The sequence below is a fragment of the Bos mutus genome, chromosome 7 (assembly GCF_027580195.1).
Source record: "Bos mutus isolate GX-2022 chromosome 7, NWIPB_WYAK_1.1, whole genome shotgun sequence".
In the NCBI taxonomy this organism is placed as follows: domain Eukaryota; kingdom Metazoa; phylum Chordata; class Mammalia; order Artiodactyla; family Bovidae; genus Bos; species Bos mutus.
Window position 1 is genome coordinate 74,478,052 of NC_091623.1, and position 24,501 is coordinate 74,502,552.

Below are 24,501 nucleotides of genomic sequence, written 5' to 3' on the forward strand. Positions count from 1 at the left end.
AAAAATATCTGCTGTGATAAGCAGCACTTAAAGTGATTTATCAGCTCTAAGTTTCATTTGCAAGGGCACAATGGCAACTTCAAGTCTGCTCTGTTCTGGTTATTTCCTTTAGCTATATAGTTTTGTTTTCCTTACGCCTCAATGAATACTTTCTACTCTATATGCCATTTTCCTGCCAGCATCTCGTAAATGAAGTCTTATCAAGAAAGCGGGAAAACATTATGGGCATCTCTACTTTCACAGCAAGAACATGGCAAGAATAAACCAAGATAGAGAGGAATTCAGAGACAGTTATAATTGGATGGGACCTCAGCAACCAGGGAATCATTTTACAGGTGGATTAGAGTACTGTCCTGCTATCAATTAAATGTTTTTTAGGGCAGAAATACGCCCTATATTGAAATAGTATTGACCTCCCCAATAAAAATTATATATGTAATTATATGTATACTTCTAAGTCGCTTCAGTCGTGTCCGACTCTGTGCGACCTCACAGACGGCAGCCCACCAGGCTCCGCTGTCCCTGGGATTCTCCAGGCAAGAACACTGGAGTGGGTTGCCATTTCCTTCTCCAATTATATGTATAGAAGGGTCGAATTATCAGTCTTAAGTAGCTCAAGGATTTCCGTTGTTTCAACATTGAGCACCCAACTATCTTCTTCCTCCCTTGCTTCTCTCAGGGTACTGCTCCTCCTACCCAGTGCTGTTTTAGGAAGTCAGTTGGCTTTAGCAATGCCGTGTTACTGAATCAATGAAGATTTTTGGCCCCTAAATCCTGTTGGTCAACTTGGTCTTGAACTTGCCTACCAGCCGCCCAGATTCTGAAGGCGCCCAAGTGTTCTTGCATCAGGTGCTGAGCGCGCAAAGACACAAGCTCGCGCGCGCATACACACACACACATTTTCTTCCTCAAAGCAAGTCTCCACCGAACGGTCTCAAGGCAAAACTCTAGTCCCTGCCCATTTTACAATGCAGGGTTGGATTACAATCTCAGGCCAGCATCTCGGTCTGCAATCTGGGACATTCTGATAACCGGGGCGGTCCTTTCGACAGCAGGAGCTGTGACCAGGAGGGCGTGACACGTAGCGGGGCCCCCATCTGCAGAAGGAACAGTAAGCGGCTCAGGGCAGAAGGGTGGAAGTTAAGGGGTCATCAGCTCGAGTCGGTAAGGGCTCCCAGCCGAGGTCTCAGATTATCTCGGCGACACAGGAACTGGGTAAAAACTCCGGGGAGTTTCCGGAGCTGTGCGCGCCTGCACACACACACACACACACAAGCTCAGACGCACGCACTCACACCCACTCACATTTACTTCAGAAACTCTCTGTGAGCTGAAAGCGTGCCCCCAGGAGCACCCAGCAGCCCAGTGGCCGGGGAATCCTGTGAGGGTGTCTGCGGGACCGGCGCGCCCGGGAGGCACTTACTCTGAAGAGGGACCCGATGGCGCGGGGACGCTAAGAAGCGAGCTGGGCGAGGTTACGGCGCGGACCAGCCAAGACGCTTGAACGATCGCGGGCTGCCGCGGACTCACCAGCAGAGCGCGGGCCAGAGACGGCGGGAGAAACGGAGCCAGGGGAGGGAGAAAAGGAGCAAGGGGCGGGGCAAAAGAAGCAAGGGGCGGGGACAGGAGGAAGAGCTAAAGAGCCAGGGGCGGGGCGGGAGGAGGATTTAGGAGACTGGGGCGGAGCCGACCGAGGAGGAGGAGCCGGAGGTCGGGGGCGGAGCGTGCGCGGAGGAGTTCAGGACAGGGCGGGCAGGAGAACCCAGGCTTCAGAGGCAGGGCCTGGCACTTGAGGTAAGGAGTGGCCAGGGCTCGGGGAAATGCGGAGGAGGGCTGGTCAGCGGCTCAGGAGCTGGACTTGAGCTGCAAAGCAAGACCTTTGGGCTCAAGGAGCCAGGACCGGCTTGGCAGATACGCAGGGAAGAAGTTACCTTTCGGCTCCCTCGGTTTCTTCAGCTATGAAAGTGAGATACCAGCCTCAAGTTTATTGAGTCTCTTAAGTGAGCTCATGCCAGGCACCTAACAAGTACACATGTATTATCTATTATCTGTTGCCGTTACCTTCGTCGTCGACATCATTTTCCGTATAAGCCCCTAAATCCCTCCTGCCCTTTTTTTCTTTTTATTTTCAGCCTTTACTGGCCTCAAGTCTACCCGGGGATAGCTGATGCATAAGTGATTCCTAAGTTTCCATTTGCGAGGGATGCAAGGTTTCTTTTTAAGAGTTAAAGGGTCATTGGATCCCAGCAAGTCAGTCTGGTCTAAGCCACCTCTGCGGACTTCAATGACTGCCTGTACCCACAGAGTCTAAGACTGGCTATTTACCCGAATGGGGCATAATCTGGGCCCTAAACCCGAGGTAGTCATTCTCAAGGGCAAATGTTGCCGGACCTTCTTGGGAGTGTGATGAATCCGTCCTCCATTCAGTTCAGTTCAGTCACTCAGTCGTGTCCGACTCTTTGCGACCCCATGAATAGCAGCACGCCAGGCCTCCCTGTCCAACACCAACTCCTGGAGTTCACCCAGACTCACGTCCATTGAGTCAGTGATGCCATACAGCCATCTCATCCTCTTTCGTCCCCTTCTCCTCCTGCCCCCAATCCCTCCCAGCATCAGAGTCTTTTCCAATGAGTCAACTCTTTGCATAAGGTGGCCAAAGTACTGGAATTTCAGCTTTAGCATTTCTTTCCTTCCAAAGAAATCCCAGGGCTGATCTCCTTCAGAATGGACTGGTTGGATCTCCTTGCAGTCCAAGGGACTCTCAAGAGTCTTCTCCAACACCACAGTTCAAAAGCATCAATTCTTTGGCGCTCAGCCTTCTTCACAGTCCAACTCTCACACCCATACATGACCACAGGAAAAACCATAGCCTTGACTAGACGAACCTTTGTTGGCAAAGTAATGTCTCTGCTTTTTAATATGCTATCTAGGTTGGTCATAACTTTCCTTCCAAGGAGTAAGCGTCTTTTAATTTCATGGCTGCAGTCACCATCTGCAGTGATTTTGGAGCCCCCAAATATAAAGTCTGACACTGTTTCCACTGGTTCCCTATCTATTTCCCATGAAGTGATGGGACCGGATGCCATGATCTTCGTTTTCTGAATGTTGAGCTTTAAGCCAACTTTTTCACTCTCCACTTTCACTTGCATCAAGAGGCTTTTGAGTTCCTCTTCACTTTCTGCCATAAGGGTGGTGTCATCTGCATATCTGAGGTGATTGATATTTCTCCCGGCAATCTTGATTCCAGCTTGTGTTTCTTCCAGTCCAGTGTTTCTCATAATGTACTCTGCATAGAAGTTAAATAAACAGGGTGACAATATACAGCCTTGACGTACTCATTTTCCTATTTGGAACCAGTCTGTTGTTCCATGTCCAGTTCTAACTGTTGCTTCCTGACCTACATACAAATTTCTCAAGAGGCAGGTTAGGTGGTCTGGTATTCCCATCTCTTTCAGAAATTTTCCACAGTTGATTGTGATCCACACAGTCAAAGGCTTTGGCATAGTCAATAAAGCAGAAATAGATGTTTTTCTGGAACTCGCTTGCTTTTTCCATGATCCAGCAGATGTTGGCAATTTGATCTCTGGTTCCTCTGCCTTTTCTAAAACCAGCTTGAATATCTGGAAGTTCATGGTTCACATATTGCTGAAGCCTGGCTTGGAGAATTTTGAGCATTACTTTACTAGCATGTGAGATGAGTGCAATTGTGCAGTAGTTTGAGCATTCTTTGGCATTGCCTTTCTTTGAGATTGGAATGAAAACTGACCTTTTCCAGTCCTGTGGCCACTGCTGAGTTTTCCAAATTTGCTGGCATATTGAGTGCAGCACTTTCACAGCATCATCTTTCAGGATTTGAAATAGCTCAACTGGAATTCCATCACCTCCACTAGCTTTGTTCGTAGTGATGCTTTCTAAGGCCCACTTGACTTCGCATTCCAGGATGTCTGGCTCTAGGTGAGTGATCACACCATCGTGATTATCTGGGTCGTGAAGATCTTTTTTGTACAGTTCTTCTGTGTATTCTTTCCATCTCTTCTTAATATCTTCTGCCTCTGTTAGGTCCATACCATTTCTGTCCTTTATTGTGCCCATCTTTGCATGAAATGTTCCCTTGGTATCTCTAATTTTCTTGAAGAGATCTCTAGTCTTTCCCCTTCTATTGTTTTCCTCTATTTCTTTGCATTGATCGCTGAAGAAGGCTTTCTTATCTCTTCTTGCTATTCTTTGGAACTCTGCATTCAGATGCTTATATCTTTCCTTTGTTCCTTTGCTTTTCACTTCTCTTATTTTCACAGCTATTTGTAAGGCCTCCCCAGACAGCCATTTTGCTTTTTTGATTTCTTTTCCACGGGGATGGTCTTGATCCCTGTCTCCTGTACAATGTCACAAACCTCATTCCATATTTCATCAGGCACTCTATCTATCAGATCTAGGCCCTTAAATCTATTTCTCACTTCCACTGTATAATCATAAGGGATTTGATTTAGGTCATACCTGTATAGTCTAGTGGTTTTCCCGACTTTCTTCAATTTAAGTCTGAATTTGGCAATAAGGAGTTCATGATCTGAGCCACAGTTTTTGGTCTTGTTTTTGCTGGCTGTATAGGGATTTCTTTGGAAGGAATGATGCTAAAGCTGAAACTCCAGTACTTTGGCCACCTCATGCAAAGAGTTGACTCATTGGAAAAGACTCTGATGCTGGGAGGGATTGGGGGCAGGAGGAGAAGGGGATGACAGAGGATGAGATGGCTGGATGGCATCACTGACTCGATGGACGTGAGTCTGAGTGAACTCCAGGAGTTGGTGTTGGACAGGGAGGCCTGGAGTGCTGCAGTTCATGGGGTCGCAAAGAATCGGACACAACTGAGAGACTGATCTGATCTGATCTTATCCGATAGAGCTTCTCCATCTTTGGCTGCAAAGAATATAATCAATCTGATTTCGGTGTTGACCATCTGGTGATGTCCATGTGTAGAGTCTTCTCTTGTGTTGTTGGAAGAGGGTGTTTGTTATGATCAGTGCATTTTCTTGGCAAAACTCTATTAGTCTTTGCCCTGCTTCATTCCGTATTCCAAGGCCAAATTTGCCTGTTACTCCAGGTGTTTCTTGACTTCCTACTTTTGCATTCCAGTCCCCTATAATGAAAAGGACATCTTTTTTGGGTGTTAGTTCTAAAAGGTCTTGTAGGTTTTCATAGAACCGTTCAACTTCAGCTTCTTCAGTGTTACTGGTTGGGGCATAGACTTGGATTACTGTGATATTGAATGGTTTGCCTTGGAAACGAACAGAGATCATTCTGTGGTTTTTGAGATAGCATCCAAGTACTGCATTTTGGACTCTTTTGTTGACCATGATGGCTACTCCATTTCTTCTAGGGGATTCCTGCCCACAGTAGTAGATATAATGGTCATCTGAGTTAAATTCACCCATTCCAGTCCATTTTAGTTTGCTGATGCCTAGAATGTCGACATTCACTCTTGCCATCTCTTGTTTGACCATTTCCAATTTGCCTTGATTCACGGACCTGACATTCCAGGTTCCTATGCAATATTGCTCTTTACAGCATTGGACCTTGCTTCTATCACCAGTCACACCCACAGCTGGGTATTGTTTTTGCTTTGGTTCCATCCCTTCATTCTTTCTGGAGTTATTTCTCCACTGATCTCCAGTAGCATATTGGGCACCTACCTACTGACCTGGGGAGTTCCTCTTTCAGTATCCTATCATTTTGCCTTTTCATACTGTTCATGGGGTTCTCAAGGCAAGAATACTGAAGTGGTTTGCCATTCCCTTCTCCAGTGGACTACATTCTGTCAGATCTCTCCACCATGACCTGCCCATCTTGGGTTGCCCCATGGGCATGGCTTAGTTTCCTTGAGTTAGACAAGGCTGTGGTCCTAGTGTGATTAGATTGACTAGTTTTCTGTGAGTATGGTTTCAGTGTGTCTGCCCTCTGATGCTCTCTTGCAACACCTACCGTCTTACTTGGGTTTCTCTTACCTTGGGCATGGGGTATCCTCCATTAAGCACCTACTATATGATGGTTCTGTGCAGAGGGCTGGAAATATTAGTAATACTAGCAAAATTTTGTATGTGTTGGTCACTGTTATAATCCTCATAACAACTTATAGATCCTATAGCTACCTTAGTTTCAAAAAACTGAAATCATGGCTTCCGGTCTCATCACTTCATGGCAAACAGATGGGTAAAAAATGGAAACAGCGACAGGTTTTATTTTCTTAAGCTTCAAAACCACTGCAAATGGTGACTGCAGCCATGAAATTACAAGACATTTGCTCTTTGGAAGAAAAGCTATGACAAACCTAGACAGCATATTAAAAAGGAGAGACATCACTCAGAGACATCACTTTGACAACAAAGGTCCATATAGTCAAAGTTGTGGTTTTTCCAGTAGTCATGTATGGATCTGAGAGTTAGGTCATAAAGAAGGCTGAATGCTGAAGAATTGATGCTTTCAAGCTGTGGTGCTGGAGAAGACTTTTTAGAGTCCTTTGGACAGCAAGGAGATAAAACCAGTCAATCCTAAAGAAATCAACCCTGGATATTCATTGGGAGGACTGATGCTGAAGCTGAAGCTCCAATCCTTTGGCCACCTGATGTGAAGAGCTGACTCATTGGAAAAGACTGTGATGCTGGAAAAGATTGAAGGCAGCAGTAGGGTGCGACAAAGGATGAGATGATTGGATGGCATTATCAATTAATTGAACATGAGTTTGAGCAAATTTGGTGAAATAGTGAAGGACAGGGAAGGCTGGTGTGCTGCAGTCCTTGGGGTCGCAAAGAGTTGGACAGGACTGAGTACTGAACAACATAGCTACCTTAGTTTTACAAAGGGAAAGGGAGGCACAATGAAATAAAATAATCTACCAACATTTCACATTTAGTAAGTGGCAGAGTATGGGACACAGGAAAGTAAACACATTGGGTTTAATGACCACAATAGGAATATTCAGAAGGTTCAGAGATGTTTAAGACACTGTCCTGTGGGGAGGGGAGAGTCAGGAAGATTTTTCTGAAGGAGGTAATGTCTGAGCTCAATTTAGAAGAACGAATGGGAGCTTCCTTCTTCTAAGGAAGGACATGGTTAACATTTTTCAAGCATTAAGAAGGGTTGGTGAAGAAGTGGAACAATAGAAAAAGACAAAATCTAAGTGTTTTCTTCCTGTAGGAGTTGAAGAACATTAATTTGACTTTGGTAAGTAGAAAGTCAGAAGGATTTTAAGCGTGGGAGACATATCAAATGTTCTAGAAAGGTTTCTCTGAAAACAGCATAGAAAACATCAGACCCGGGAAACTTGCTTATGAAGTCATTGCAAGGATTGATCAGTTAGGATACAGCTCAGTCGTGTCTGACTCTTTGTGACCCCATGGGTAATCTCTGGGCAAGAATACTGGAGTGGGTTGCATGCCCTCCTCTAGGGGATCTTCCTGACCCATAGACTGAACCCAGGTCTCCTGCATTGCAGGCGGATTCTTTACCACCTGAGCCACCAGGGAAGTCCTAGGATACAGCAGTAGGCAGAATACGAATTTCAGGAAAGATGTCCCCACCTGAATCCCCAGAACCTGTGAATATGTTACCTTACATGGCAAAAGGGACTTGGCAGGTGTGATTAAGGTCAAAGAGAATGAGATAGGGAGATTATCTTGGATTATTTGGGTGGATCTAATCTAATTATATGATTCCCATAAAGAGGATGAATGAGTCATAGAGATTCAAAGTATGAGAAGAACTTGACCTGGGTCAGGAGCCAAGGAATGTGGGTGGCCTCCAGAAGCCGGGAATGGACCTCAGCCAACAACAAAAAATGGGAATTTCATTCTAACACCATAAGGAAATGGATCCTCCCTTAGAGCCTCTGGAAAGGAATTCAGTTCGATTGACACTTTGAGTTTATCCTGGTGAGACCACCCCCCCCACCCCCCCACCCCCCCGCCCACTACTGGACTTCTGACCAGAAATGTAAAACTGTAAAGTAATAGATGTATGTTGTTTTAAATTCCTAAATTGGTGTTAATTTGTTTTGGCAGTAATAGGAAATAATTATAGACGCTGAATGCTTAAACTAAGTGGATGGAAAGATGGATTCAACACTTACAAGGCCCTGGAGATTGATGGGATGTGGGTGCTGATGGAAGGAGATTAATCTAGGTCGATTTACAGGGTTTCTGGATTGGCAGGCTGTCTTTGGTGATGGAGGAAAGACATCACCAAGTGGAGGAAAGGACAAAGGCAGGTCTTGTTAGGATTAAAAAGGTTTACACACTCGCAGGCCTTCCCTACTCCTTAAAATCATTAGAAACAGTCTCCAAAAGTCCATGGGCGGTGATACTTGTTACCGCCTAGTGTTCTAGAAATGGATCTGCTCTGTGTTAGCTGCATGACTTTGGACAGAGCACAGAGCATCAGTAAAACTTCTACTGTGTGGGATAGGAGGAGCCCCATCTGCATGATTCCTGGGTCAGCCAGGACGTCGTGGTGTCTATAACCTCAACCCAGTAACTTTCATCATTGCTTCATTTCAGTCTCCTTTGTCTCAAGCTGTGCCCTGGAGCAGCACTCTTCAGGGATACTTCTATTTAGATATAAAGATTCTTTAGTCTTTCTCTTTATCATTCCACACCCCTACTATGGCCTCTCATCCTTGGTCTTCACATGCTTTCTTTACCTCGTGCAGACCTGAATCTCTATTGACTTCCCCTCCTGCCAGCCTAACCTGAACAGCCAGCACCTCAGCCACTCACTGCTAATGCCTCTCATTGCTTTACTCCATCGTCCTTTCCTTCTCTTACTTGGCACATCTTTCTATCCAGTCCACATATTCGTATGTGCTACTTAAGAATCAAAGGATGTGAAAACTGATGCTCTGCAGATTCATGATCTCTGATGTTAAATCCTCAAGCAGGCTGGATTTTCTCCTGCATCAGTGATGGAAAGAAGGGAGTTGGATCTTTATCCCTTTCCTCAAGACATCTTTCACACCCCTAACCCTTTCTACACTTGATATACAATCTTACCTATTTCAAAGAAAATACACAGATCATCAATACAGAATTTTCTCTACTTAGCCCAGCTAACAAAGATGCTATTTACATCCACAATCACCTTGACTTCCTTTCCTCTGATCCCGGTGGATTAGAGCAAACCCATTCATCAGCTTTCAGGGTCCCTGAGGAGTCCTCCCTTCTATTTACAGAGGCTGTATTCTGTTGAATATCGATTCTCTTTTGTCGTCAACCTCTCAATTTCTATACTTTCCCCACAAAATATTTTTTTTAATGCTAAAATAATAAAATTTAAATAGCACCACGGATCCTACCAGCTTCTCTCACGTCTTTACTAGGGCCATCTAGACCTGACAGTAGAAACAATGCGGAGTGGCCAGTGCCTCAGTGTTTCCCTTAAGGGACCTGGGAAGGAATCTACAATTCCAGGAAATGTGTGTCACTGTTGTCAAAGAACAACCAGCCGTACTTCTCTTGAATAAAGACCACCTTGCTTCATAGTGTGATGATATTTAGAAATTAACAAGATATTGACCTTTTCTATCTTACTTGGGCCAAAAGGTACTTGGATCATTTCTTTTTCAAACTAGTACTTTCATATTTCCATTTGGATTTATAAAAATAAAAACAAACAAACAAACAAAAACAGTATCTAGGAAGCTCCTAATAACTAGTCCATCATTCAATGGCTAATTATATTTGAAATAATTATAGCTGTATCTGGAATAACTGAATCCTCTCAGATCACCTACACCCAAGAAAAGACCCCAAACCAGATAAATCACATAGAGATAGCTGTAACTAGAGCTGCATGCCAGAAATACCTCTGTACATATCTTCTATTTTTACTTCTGCCCAGTTAAAGATAATAGTAACTAATATCACACAATAGTAGGGTCTTAAAAAATCTTTTGACCCAGCTTTCTCTTGTACTCTTCATTTGCCTCAAGCCTCTACTCCACTTACTCAGTACCAGCCTCCTCTTTCAGAGTGGAAAGGAAATAACTATATGGCACTGTGAAATGTGCAATAAAAATGTATGCATTGGGAGGAGAGTGGAGATGATTCACATTCCTTGGGGGAATGGAGATTTCACAGAGATTCCATCCAACCAAGTTGAAAAGGATGAACTCAAGCTGATCAGGGAGAGAGAAGGGCGCTCCAGGCATCGTGGACAGAGAAGATACGCATATAATATTTCCTACAGGCTAAAAGCACTGAAGCAAGTCTTCATACCTATGGGCTATATACCTCAAATATAGCCCACAAAAATACCTATGTGGCCACTGTGCTTTAACTACAGTTTCATGGGAGTGTATTAGTAACATGCCAGATTCAAAACATGGCTACAACTTCACCATCCTTCAAGATGACTATCTGATTGTCTACTCCTTCAACTCTTTCCAGTTGTATTTCTTTTCAGAGCTTTATCATAACATGTCCTTAAAGTAACAGTATGAGTATGGTAGAGAACATTTTTCCTAATAGAAGTCAAGGTACAGATTGGGTAGGTTAGGACAACTGTTTGATATCACACCTAGTAGAAACTCAGAACAGTTTAACACAGCAGTCTCACAGGGGGCCCAAAGTAGAGCCTGTATCAGAAATAAAATATGGATGTGGCTTTTACCCAATGAATGGATTATAATTTAATATAATTATAATATAAAAACAAGGAACCCACAATGTTTTAAAGGCAATTTTACTAGACTGAACCATAAAGGACAGGAACAGTGCAAAATGTAAAGAGGTCTTTGCGTGCTCAAACTTTTCTAGTCAGGAAAACAGGGTGACGAAACTACCGTTAAAAACATGAGATTCTTTTTTAGAAAAAGAATGACTTCAGTTCAGTTCAGTCGTGTCCGATTCTTTGTGACCCCATGGACCACAGCACGTCAGGCTTCCCTGTCCATCACCAACTCCTGGAGCCTATTCAAAGTCATGTCCATCATGTCGGTGATGCCATCCAACAATCTCATCCTCTGTTGTCCCTTCTCCTCCCACCTTCAATCTTTCCCAGCATCAGGATATTTTCCAATGAGTTGGTTCTTCGCATCAGGTAGCCAAAGTATTGGATTTTCAGCTTCAGCATCAATCCTTCCAATGAATATTCAGGACTGATTTCCTTTAGGATGGACTGGTTGGATCTCCTTGCAGTCCAAGGGACTCTCAAGAGTCTTCTCCAACACCACAGTTCAAAACCATCAATTCTTTGGTGCTCAGCTTTCTTTATAGTCCAACTCTCATACTGGAAAAACCAAAGCTTTCACTAGATAGACCTTTCTTGGGAAAGTAATGTCTCTGCTTTTTAATATGCTGTCTAGGTTTGTCATGGCTTTTCTTCCAAGGAGCAAACATCTTTTAAATTTATGGCTGCAGTCACCATCTGCAGTGATTTTGGAGCCCCCCAAAATAAAGTCTGACACTGTTTCCACTGTTTCCCCATCTATTTGCCATGAAGTGATGGGACTGGATGCCATGATCTTAGTTTTCTTAATGTTGAGTTTTAAGCCAACTTTTTTACTCTCCTCTTTCACTTTCATCAAGAGGCTCTTCAGTTCTTCTTTACCTTCTGCCATAAGGGTGGTGTCATCTGCATATCTGCATATGCCATGATCTTAGTTTTCTTAATGTTGAGTTTTAAGCCAACTTTTTTACTCTCCTCTTTCACTTTCATCAAGAGGCTCTTCAATTCTTCTTTACCTTCTGCCATAAGGGTGGTGTCATCTGCATATTTGGTGGTGTCATCTGCATATGAGGTTATTGATATTTCTCCCAGCAATCTTGATTCCAGCTTGCTTCATCCAGCCTGGCATTTTGCATGATGTACTCTGCATAGAAGTTAAATAAGCAGGGTGACAATATACAGCCTTGATGTACTCCTTTCCCAATCTGAAACCAGTCTATTGTTGCATGTCCCATTCTAACTGTTGCTTCTTGACCAGCATACAGATTTCTCAGGAGGCAGATCATCTCTTTCAGAATTTTCCACAGTTTATTATGATCCACATTCAAAGGCTCTGGTATAGTCAATAAAGCAGAAGTGGATGTTTTTCTGAAACTCGCTTTTTCGATGACCCAGAGGATGTTGGCAATTTGATCTCTGGTTCCTCTGCCTTTTCTAAAACAAGCTTGAATATCTGGAAGTCATGGTTCACATACTGTTGAAGCCTGGCTTGGAGAATTTTGAGCATTACTTTGCTAGCGTGTGAGATGAGTGCAATTGTGCAGTAGTTTGAGCATTCTTTGGCATTGCCTTTCTTAGGGATTGGAATGAAAACTGACCTTTTCCAGTCCTGTGGCCACTGCCATTCTCCAAATTTGCTGGCATATTGAGTGCAGCACTTTCACAGTATCATCTTTTAAGATCTGAAGTAGCTCAACTGGAATTCCATCACCTCCACTAGCTTTGTTCAGAGTGATGCTTCCTAAGGCCCACTTGACTTCGCATTCCAGGATGTCTAGCTCCAGGTGAGTGATCAAACCATCGTGGTTATGTGGGTCATGATCTTTTTTGTATAGTTCTTCTGTGTGTTCTTGCTTGCTGCTTCAAGATGCAGAGGAATAGGATGGGGAGACCACGTTCTCCCCCACAAATTCATCAAAAGATCATTTGAATGCTGAGCAACTTCCACAAAACAACTTCTGAACACTGGCGGAGGATATCAGGCACCCAGAAAGGCACCGCATTCTCTTCAAAAGGAGGTAGGACAAAATTTAAAAGACAAAAAGAGAGACAAAAGAGTTAGGGACAGAGACCTGTCCTGGGGAGGTGTCGTGAAGGAGAAGTTTCCATACGGTAGGAAACCCTCTCACAGGTAGGTCAGTGGGGAGTTCTGGAATCTCAGAGGGCAACATAACTGGGAGAGAAAACAAAACAAAACAAAACCACAGAATGCATGCCTAACCGCAACTGCAGAAAAGAGAACTTTCCCGTGAAAGGCTCTAACCTAAAAACCTAAGGCACAGCTGGCCTGCTCACAGAACAAAGGACTGAGTGGATACCAAAGGAGAGCCAGCTGGCTGCATACCAGCCTCTCCCTGCCCAGAGGCAAAGAGGCAGGCTTGCAGCAGCCAGAGCCAGAAGGCAAGGAGGGGCTGCTACAATCTCAGTCCCAGGGAAGGCATCTTCCACCAAACTGTGAGCAGGCTCCCAGCTTCTAACCACATCATCCTGAGATCATGTATGGTTGCCATCCACCAGAAGAGTCACAGCCTGAGATCAGCTCTCCAGAGGAGACATACAGCACACCTGAGATGGAAGCCAAGTGGCCAGGACCAGGGAGGTGATTGAGATGCAGGGTCCACGTGGGACAGTGTGCTTGCCAAGCTCCTGGTCACCTGAGCTGCTCAGCCCTGGAAAGGGCACAAAAGGCATGCCTAGCTCAGAGAGACTGATCCAGAACTATGGGTCAGGGGCTCTGGGTGCAGATCTGGGTATGGCATAAGCCCTCTTGGAGGAGGTCGCCATTAACCCCACCATATAACCACCAGAACTTACAAGGACTGGGGAAATACTCTTGGAGGGCACAAACAGAACTTTTTGAGTACCAGGACCCAGGAGAAAGAAGCAGTGACCCTCACAGGAAACTGACCCAGACTTGCCCATGAGTGTCCAGGAGTATCCAGGGGAGGCGTGGGTCGGTGGTGGCCTGCTTCAGAGTCAGAGGCACCGAGTGCAGCAGTGTGTCCATGGGACCTTTTGAAGGAGGTCACTATTATCTTCATTACCTCCACCATCGTTTGGCCTCAGGTCAAGCAACAGGGAGAGAACACAGCCCCACCCATCAATAGAAAATTGGATTAAAGATTCACTGAACAGGGCTCCGCCCATCAGAACAAGACCCAGTTTCCCCCTCAGTCAGTGTCTCCCATCAAGAAGCTTCCACAAGCCTCTTATTCTTATCCATCAGAGGGCAGACAGAATGAAAACCACAATCACAGAAAACTAACCAAACTGATCACATGGACCACAGCCTTGTCTAGCTCAATGAAACTATGAACCATGTAGAGTTTTGACAAAATGTGGTCCACCGAAGAAAGGAATGGCAAACCACTTCAGTATTCTTGCCTTGAGAACCCCATGAGCAATATGAAAAGGCAAAAAGGTATGACATTGAAAGATGAACTCCCCAGGTCGTTAGGTGCCCAATATGCTAATGGAGAAGAGTGGAGAAATAACTCCAGAAAGAATGAAGAGAGATGGCCAAAGCAAAAACAGCACCCAGTTGTGGATGTGATGCGTGATGGAAGTAAAGTTCAATGCTGTAAAGAGCAATATTGCATAGGAACCTGGAATGTTAGGTCTATGAATCAAGGCAAATTGAAGTGGTCAAACAGGAGATTGCAAGAGTGAACATCGACATTTTAGGAATGAGTGAACTAAAATGGACTGGAATGGGTGAATTTAACTCAGATGACCATTATATCTACTACTGTGGGCAGGAATCCCTTAGAAGAAATGGAGTAGCCATCATAGTCAACAAGAGTCCAAAATATGGTACTTGGATGCAATCTCAAAAATGACAGAATGATCTCTGTTCATTTCTAAGGCAAACCATTCTATATCACTGTAATCCAAGTCTATGCCCCGACCAGTAGTGCTGAAGAAGCTGAAGTTGATCGTTCTATGAAGACTTACAGGACCTTCTAGAACACTCCAAAAAGATGTCCTTTTCATTATAGGGAACTAGAACGCAAAAGTAGGAAGTCAAAAGATACCTGGAGTAACAGGCAAATTTGGCCTTGGAGTACAGAATGAAGCAGGGCAAAGGCTAATAGGGTTTTGCCAAGAAAATGCACTGGTCATAGCAAACACCCTCTTCCAACAACACATGGACAGCACCAGATGGTCAACACCGAAATCAGATTATATTCTTTGCAGCCAAAGATGGAGAAGCTCTATATAGTCAGCAAAGACAAGACCGAGAGCTGACTGAGAGCCAAATTCAGACTTAAATTGAAGAAAGTAAGGAAAACCACTAGACCATTCAGGTATGCTCCTAAGTCGCTTTAGTCGTGTCCGACTCTGTGCGACTCCATAGACGGCCTCCCACCAGGCTCCCCCATCCCTGGGATTCTCCAGGCAAGAACACTGGAGTGGGTTGCCATTTCCTTCTCCAATGCATGAAAGTGAAAAGTGAAAGTGAAGTCACTTAGTCGTGTCCAACTCTTAGCGACCTCATGGACTGTAGCTTACCAGGCTGCTCTGTCTCTGGGATTTTCCAGGCAAGAGTACTGGAGTAGGGTGTCATTGCCTAAATCAAATCCCTAATGATTATACAGTGAAAATGACAGATTCAAGGGATTAGATCGGATAGAGTACCTGAAGAACTATGGATGGAGATTCGTGACATTGTACAGGAAGCAGTGATCAAGATCATCCCCAAGAAAAAGAAATGCAAAAAGGCAAAATGGTTGTCTGATGAGGCATTACAAATAGCTGAGAAAAGAAGAGAAGCAAAAGGCAAAGGAGAAAAGGAAAGATATACAAATTTGAATGCAGAGTTCCTAAGAATAGCAAGGAGAGATAAGAAAGCCTGCCTCAGTAATCAATGCAAAGAAATAGAGGAAAACAATAGAATGGGAAAAGACTAGAGATCTCTTCAAGAAAATTAGAGATACCAAGGGAACATTTCATGCAAAGATGAGCAAAATAAAGGACAGAAAAGGTATGGACCTAACAGAAGCAAAAGATATTAAAGAGGTGGCAAGAATAACTAAGAGGAAGGAAATGGCAACCCACTCCAGAACTCTTGCCTGGAAAATTTCATGGATGGAGGAGCCTGGTAGGTTGCAGAGTCAGAAAAGACTGAGCAACTTCACCTTAGGGGGAAAAAAAAGCAGCCCAGAAGGTGGAGCCAAGAGCTCTGGAGAAATACTTGCAGGGGACAGGATTACTTGGTGACAGGTACCCACCTAAATTTCAGAATCCTTCTGGACCAGAGACATCATATGACTGTTACTTCTCACCTTTTAGAATGGGAGACAGCTACTCTCTCTGTCTCACCACTGTATGTTTCACAGGCAGGAGGCCCGTAACTTGCCTCATTACTTCATGGGGCTTTAAACTGAGAAGTACTAAACTTAAGGAAACTCGTGTATGGAAATACAGCTTTTCTTCACCAACACATACATGACTATTTCTGCTATCATGTTACCAAGCAGGGTTTAAAGGCATTTAGAAAAGTATTATCTCCTTCTTCCTTCCATGTTAGAGTCTTGCTTCACATGTATTCTTCCATACATATTTCTATGTCCCTATAATGCATACTAAAACTAAAGACTAAAAAAATCTGAAACATAGGATGTAACACCTTTTACTTTGAAATTTTTTTCTCACCAACTTTCTTCAGATGAACTGATACAATTCTAACAATTTTTTGAGCACAGAGAATATTCTGTTGTATGGATTACCAAAATTTATGCCACAATTTGCCCACGAATTAACATTTATATTTCTAGTTTTGCTCCACTAGATGTCTCAATAAACATCTGTATACATATATTTTTATGCATAGGTATTTTTATTGTAAAGGATAATCTCTCAAAAGATTGCTCAGTGAAAGTATGTTTTTCAGTCTTAATATATATCTACATGACTTTGTAGCAGTTTAGTTCTGCCAGCAATGTTTCACTGTGCTCACTTCCTTGCATCTTCACCAAACTGAAGCCACTGTTTTGACTTTATTCTAATTTGATGAACAGTGGTATCACACTGTTTTGTTTTGTTTTTTTAACATTCTTTGAACTTTTCATGAGGACGAACATATTGGTGCTTGGTGTTGTTATTTTCCCATTATTTATCATTTTAGGAGCATTAAATTTTCCCTATATACTATACATATACTTCTTGTCTACCTGTTCTTTGGATTGTGGTCTCTTGCAATATAACATTTAAACTTTTTGTTTAGTAAAATATATCTTTCTGGGTTGTCAACACTGTTATGAAAAGATCACTGCCACTCTAATGTTGTATAAGCATTTTCTTTAAGTAAGAATATCTCTGTACTTTGTTCTGATCGTTGAGACCAGTTGGAGAAATTCTGCAATGGTTTTATAAAAAAAAATTTTTTTAAGGAGAAATTAATTGGGGCAAAACAAAGACAGCCAGAAAGGATGATAGAATTGACTGTCCCATGGTTCTACATTAAAACACACACACACCCACACACACACCCACACACACCCACACCCACAACCCTACATTTTAGAAAATGAGGCTCACAGTGTGATTAATTCTTCTACCATTACAAAGCCTCATTCTCAGAAAGCACGCATTTTAAAAAATGTAATTTGTTGTATCCACTCCATTAGTGTGGATGAAATTTTACATATATGTACATCATTTTTTACTTAAGCATACATTCCAACTACCTTTATCATTTTATTCTCACCTTTTTTGCATAATGCTTACTCATTAAGTTAAAAAGACTATAGAAAAGGAACAATAGGGAATCTGGGAAAATTATGTAATTCTTCCTACATTAACCAAATACAAATACAGAAATTCTCCTATTTAAAATGTCACATATACTGAAATCAACTAAAGTGGCATAACTATTACTTAAAACAATAGCATGCTTAAAAGAAAGTCACTGCATGATTGTTTATTTAAAATATTATGACTCTGGATGTAAATACATATGGGCTTACATAATTTATTATTCATATAAACCCTTAATTAAAATGCTTAATTCTTCATCCACCATGTCTTTTTCCTAATAAGCATAATCATAAATTTTCTATCTCACTGAAAGTGTTTAAATTTAAAGCCTTTTGAATCTTGATTCATGAAGAAATTACTGAATAATAATTTAAGATTAACTACATCAAACAACAGTATCATTTCCAATGCCGTCACAGATTTCTCCATGGCAAATAGTCACATATCGTATTGCACAATTTATAGGTACAGGTTATTATGTGCACATAAACTCTCTACACAATAACAGTGTCTTCATCGCAACTTGCTTAACACATTTAAAATTATGAATTTACAAAATCTTAACAATATACTTTTAAAAGTATCCTGAGGATATTACAAAATTCATTTTACCAGCCCTTCATTTCTTTGCTTCATTTGACTCTTTAATTTCCAAGATAATAGTTGTCCATATTTTGTTACATAAAAATGTTCTATTAATGTTCCTATTAACAAAATATATTTAAGCTAAGTAGTATATAGTTGTTGCTTAAACACTTAGTCCCGTTTGCCTCCAGTCTCCTTGGTTAAAATCAAGTATTATCAAGTTTTCTATAATTCTGAATCAGAAAAGGTATAGCACAAAACAGACAGAAATAGGGTTAGCACATTTAAGTTAAAAGCATTGTGCATTTTTAATATTTTGGTCATACTTTTATAATAAAATAATATATTTTGGCAAAAAAATAATAAAATATAAGGTTTAGTTTATTATCTATTAATGGTAGATCTGGCAGGTATTTTACATTTGTAAATACTATCTATTTAATTTGACTTTTCACATTTGTTTCTAAAAACACTGCTGTAAGTTTTTCAGAACTTTGAGACTAAAAGCACCTAAAAATAAGAAATAAAATAAAATTTAAGTAAAATGTATGGTGCCCAAAAATCCTTTGACAAATTTATAACCTAAGTGTCTCATATATGCCACCACAGAAACATTATTGACTGCTAAGTCTAATCTGACTCAATGAAATCTTAATAATCTTGGAAGTTTTCCTGAAATTTATTTGAAGATTATGAGAATTCAAAATTAAAAAAAAAAAAAAGATGAAAAAAACCTGTTGCAAAAAAAAGTTGTTATTCTGGTGGCAGTGCTGTTATGGCACAAAAACAAATAAAAAGACTTGCAGTTTTCTCTTATACACACACACACACAGAGTTCACATAGGATGTGTAAGATACATTACATATATACACACACACCACACACACACACAACTTGGGCTCCAGAGGGAAAACTGATGAAAACTTTACATAAGGAGCCATTTGACTCATTTATCACTAAAGCCCCAATGACAGTGTTAATGGAGATATTCATTATTTTTTGACTCTTGCCCAAATATCATTATATCATTAATTAAGAGAGGAGTCTGAGATGTGAAAGTCTGAAAAAGGAAGTGAGAATGTGGTGAATTAAGTGATGACTGAGGTGCAACTGCCTTTACATAAAAGGTATTTTTACTGTCAAACAAATTCATGCAGAGGTGTCTGCAGAAGAACTTTTCAACCAAACAAAACTCCTTTAACACTATGATATACTCACTATAACATACTATAAATATGTATTTTTACAGCATTACTTACACATTCTACTTTAGGCAATGTAGTCTAATTCTGAATGACCTTGTTAATTTTTAAGGCATCAGTGCATCAAGGGCAAAGCTCCATAAAATAAATATGAAAACAAGAAAGCATTAGCTTATTTGTGGTATAGAGAATGATCACGGTACATTATATGTGTTGGCCACTTCAAGGAATAGGTAATAAATTATACATCTTATTGTTAAAATGTTACAGCATAAATTTCACATCATTTTTCAACACTTCATTTAATGGGCTAAACTGATCCGGTAGTATTCTCATTTTCATTGTTCCATCAGCTCCACATGAAAAAATGTGATTTGCAGGCCCCGTCTCAATTTGCATCACTCCGGTTCCAATATTTCTGAAAATGGATTGCCGAGCATGTTCATTGATAAAGGTGTGAAGAAGACTAAAGGTAGAGAGACTCCAAATCTGAAATTACATCAAGGACAAAATAAAAATTGGGGTTGATGATTACCTTAAAAATCCAAGCAAAAGATTTAGGCCTGTCTTTGTGTACAAATAAGAAATTTCTAAAACAAAAACAGAGAAAAATCTGTGTAGGCCTACAGTTACAACATTTTCATTCTTGTATAGAGTGTTGCAATATTCTAAATCTTGTTGATATTATTACATTCTTCAAAAGTTAATCCAGTAAGACAGGTAAGTATTTTAAACCCTTCATTAGAGATGAGAAAGCTTAGATACAAGAAGGTTAGGTATGCAATGCAACAGAAACTTGTAATATTGTAGGAACTACAATGAAGATTTTCTCTCTCAGCAAAGATTCTGCTGTGTACCTATATAAGTAGGGTAATTTTTCTCCATAATGCACAGTATCCACCAGGGAATCAGAACCACTGGAAAGAGGAAAGTGCCAAACACCCAGAGGCCTTCAGATCAGGCAAAACTATATTCCAGTGGCAAGATAAATTATTACAATTTTCTGATGTTTTGACATCTCATTAAAAAATTTTTTTTTCTTTCTTTTCCTGGAGAAATTCATTAATTCACACTACTCTAGACATGAGTGTTAAAACTGTAACTCCTGAATACAACCTGGTATATTATGAAATCTTTTAACTTGATTAAATAATCAAACCCAGAATGAAAATACATACTAAAGAACTAATCTAACATTTAGCACAACTTATTCTAAACTGAGGAAAGTTCAAATAAGAAATTAGCTTCAAACAAACGAAAAAGAATTTTGTATGAAAACTGGTATATACATTTGATTTTAAGAAACACCTTTTTGAAATTCTACAATTCTAGTTAATTTTTTTCTGGCTGAGAATTATGAAAACAGTATGGAAGTCCTAACAAAATAAACTAGTCCAACTTATTTGTACTAAGTAGTCTCACTAGCATTCAGGTATGACCTAAATCAAATCCCTTATGATTATACAGTGGAAGTGAGAAATAGATTTAAGGGCCTAGATCTGATAGATACAGTGCCTGATGAAATATGGAATGAGGTTTGTGACACTGTACAGGAGACAGGGATCAAGACCATCCCCGTGGAAAAGAAATGCAAAAAAGCAAAATGGCTGTCTGCAGAGGCCTTACAAATAGCTGTGAAAATAAGAGAAGCGAAAAGCAAAGGAACAAAGGAAAGATATAAGCATCTGAATGCAGAGTTCCAAAGAATAGCAAGAAGAGATAAGAAAGCCTTCTTCAGTGGTCAATGCAAAGAAATAGAGGAAAACAACAGAATGGGAAAGACTAGAGATCTCTTCAAGAAAATAAGAGATACCAAAGGAACATTTCATGCAAAGATGGGCTCGATAAAGGACAGAAATGGTATGGACCTAACAGAAGCAGAAGATATTAAGAAGAGATGCCAAGAATACCCAGAAGAACTGTACAAAAAAGATCTTCACGACCCAGATAATCACGATGGTGTGATCACTGACCTAGAGCCAGACATCCTGGAATGCGAAGTCAAGTGGGCCTTAGAAAGCATCACTACGAACAAAGCTAGTGGAGGTGATGGAATTCCAGGTGAGCTATTCCAAATCCTGAAAGATGATGCTGTGAAAGTGCTGCACTCAATATGCCAGCAAATTTGGAAAACTCAGCAGTGGCCACAGGACTGGAAAAGGTCAGTTTTCATTCCAATCTCAAAGAAAGGCCATGCCAAAGAATGCTCAAACTACTGCACAATTGCACTCATCTCACACGCTAGTAAAGTAATGCTTAAAATTCTCCAAGCCAGGCTTCAGCAATACGTGAACCATGAACTTCCTGATGTTGAAGCTGGTTTTAGAAAAGGCAGAGGAACCAGAGATCAAATTGCCAACATCCGCTGGATCATGGAAAAAGCAAGCGAGTTCCAGAAAAACATCTATTTCTGCTTTATTGACTATGCCAAAGCCTTTGACTGTGTGGATCACAATAAACTGGAAAATTCTGAAAGAGATGGGAATACCAGACCACCTGATCTGCCTCTTGAGAAATTTGTATGCAGGTCAGGAAGCAACATTTAGAACTGCACATGGAACAACAGACTGGTTCCAAATAGGAAAAGGAGTACGTCAAGGCTGTATATTGTCAGCCTGTTTATTTAACTTCTATGCAGAGTACATCATGAGAAACACTGGACTGGAAGAAGCACAAGCTGGAATCAAGATTGCCGGGAGAAATATCAATCACCTCAGATATGCAGATGACACCACCCTTATGGCAGAAAGTGAAGAGGAACTCAAAAGCCTCTTGATGAAGGTGAAAGTGGAGAGTGAAACAGTTGGCTTAAAGCTCAACATTCAGAAAACGAAGATCATGGCATCCGGTCCCATCACTTCATGGGAAATAGATGGGGAAACAGTGGAAACAGTGTCAGACTTTATTTTTGGGGGCTCCAAAATCACTGCAGATGGTGACTGCAGCCATGAAATTAAAAGCCACTTACTCCTTGGAAGGAAAGTTATGACCAACCTAGATAGCATATTCAAAAGCAGAGACATTACTTTGCCAACAAAGGTTCGTCTAGTCCAGGCTATGGTTTTTCCTGTGGTCATGTATGGATGTGAGAGTTGGACTGTGAAGAAGGCTGAGTGCTGAAGAACTGATGCCTTTGAACTGTGGTGTGGGAGAAGACTCTTGAGAGTCCCTTGGACTGCAAGGAGATCCAACCAGTCCATTCTGAAGGAGATCAGCCGTGGGATTTCTTTGGAGGGAATGATGCTAAAGCTGAAGCTCCAGTACTTTGGCCACCTCATGCGAAGAGTTGACTCATTGGAAAAGACTCTGATGCTGGGAGGGATTGGGGGCAAGAGGAGAAGGGGACGACAGAGGATGAGATGGCTGGATGGCATCACTGACTCGATGGACTTGAGTCTGAGTGAACTCTGGGAGTTGGTGATGGATAGGGAGGCCTGGCGTGCTGCAATTCATGGGGTCGCAAAGAGTTGGACATGACTGAGCGACTGATCTGAGAATAATCTGTTGACTAGTCTTACCCCTACAGATCCTTCAAAGTGGAGACAGGGAACCCTTCATCAAAACCACTATATCCATGTTATAAAAGTGCACACTACTGAGCACTGGACTTACCAACTGGGTATTATGGGGGGCAATCTAGCAACAGTATTTCTGGAGTGGGATTCATTTTTAACAAGGTGCTTAACATTTTTAACAAGCTGCTTAACATTCAAACTTCTAAGTTTGAAACAGTGGAGTTTCAGAAAGATTGCTATAAGCAGAGCTTATCCAGGTACATCAGAATTCTTGAATCAGGCACTAAGTGGTTGGATGCTGATACTATGTATGACAAAATAGGGAGAAATCTGGGATAAGGGAAAATGTCAGTATATTTCACAGCACCTGAAACTGAATTCAATAACTCTGAACATGGAGTCAAGACTAATGTCTAAAATATGGTCATGGCCATATCCACAGAAAATCCAATTCATTTGCATGCCTAATTAGTTAAGCACATTTGAAAATAACAGGAAAATGGGCAATTTTCAAGTTAAATATTATTTTATTTTATTCATTAAGAGATTTATTAAATAGCAGTTAATCCTGGACTACAAAGGAGTCAATATTTCCATAATTTAAAGAGACAGGTGTCTTCAATATGATTAAAGATCCAAGGTTTCCAAAAATTTCCTTTCACATTGGAGATATTGTGGCATTACTATAATTACCTTTATGTTGCCTTCAGCAGATCCAGTAACAAAGTACTCTTCAGTAGGATCAATAGCGATGGCTTTAACAGGAGAATCATGGCTCTGGAAAAGTTGCCTCTGCTGTCGTTGCCGAAGGTCAAATACACATGTATAACCTTTTCTGCCACCTGATATTAGTAGCTGATGTTTTGGAGCATATGCCAAAACAGTGGCTCCACTATCATGACATGCAAAAGCTGAAAATTAAATAAAAATAAAAACTATATAACAGCATAAGAAACATATTCCTGGCTTTTGGCCAAGGTGGAATGCTAGACTCCATTTACTCTCCTGCCGAAAACAATGAAAATATCAAGTGATACATAAGAAACAATGGTATGAGACATTGGAAACTAAGCACTGAAGAAGAATGATCTCTGAGAAATGAGAAACAAACCAGGTGAGCCACACAACTGACCCAGCTTACTGCTTAGGATTTTCTGGCCATAGCATAAGAAAGGGGAATCCAGGTTGATTTGTGTTCCTGTTTTTACCAGCCAGAGTGGGAAAAAAATCTTTTAATTCAGAAGGCATTGTACAGAATACTGAGAAGGGTACTGACTCAATGGGGTGTGTGTGTGCACATGTGTGTGCAAAATTTGCCCTGTACCAAATGTGGCTTTGATTCTGTTTAACAGAATTCCCATCTCCACCCTCAACAAATCTGTTTCCAAGTAACTCAGTCCTGGAGAAAACCTCAAAAATATTTAAACAATACAAAAATAATCAGTACTTAAAATTTATAAAATTTATAATATATCTAATAAAAAATGACCAGGCTTGCAAAGAAATACGCATAAAGACAAGAAAATCCATTAACTGAAACTAACCCAGAAATGATAAAGATGACAGAAATACTAAATAAGGAAACTAAAAACCAATATAAGTGTATTCCCCCAATCCTGGATTTTGTCTGGATTTAAATGTATACCTTAGGCGAATTATTTAACCTAAGTGTCAGTTTCATCATTTGTAAAAGAGACGATAATACCATCTGCCTAACAATTATGTA

At 41.1% G+C, this 24,501-nt stretch overlaps 2 protein-coding genes across 8 annotated transcripts in view; both read right to left on the reverse strand.

Annotated features, from left to right (window-relative positions):
* The window catches only part of TNFAIP8 (TNF alpha induced protein 8), a 144,672-nt gene extending 143,052 nt beyond the window's left edge, over positions 1-1,620 (reverse strand). For 2 of the 3 annotated variants that reach the window (XM_070374100.1, XM_070374097.1), the window contains exon 1: positions 1,424-1,571. The gene's annotated coding sequence lies outside the window, so the exon portion shown is untranslated. Of the gene's footprint in view, positions 1-1,423 lie in introns of all 3 variants that reach the window. The other variant, XM_070374099.1, reaches the window with a different exon arrangement.
* A 14,610-nt stretch (positions 1,621-16,230) lies between these two features.
* Positions 16,231-24,501, reverse strand: part of DMXL1 (Dmx like 1) — a 133,100-nt gene continuing 124,829 nt past the window's right edge. The window contains exons 43-44 of one of the 5 annotated variants that reach the window (XM_070374103.1): positions 23,469-23,686; positions 16,231-19,749 (exon numbers count right to left, since the gene is read on the reverse strand). In XM_070374103.1, the coding sequence (XP_070230204.1) occupies positions 19,525-19,749; positions 23,469-23,686 (443 nt within the window). In that variant the 3' untranslated portion in view covers positions 16,231-19,524. The remainder of the gene's footprint in view (positions 19,750-23,468; positions 23,687-24,501) is intronic. The other 4 variants (XM_070374101.1, XM_070374102.1, XM_014476728.2 and 1 more) reach the window with 4 other exon arrangements.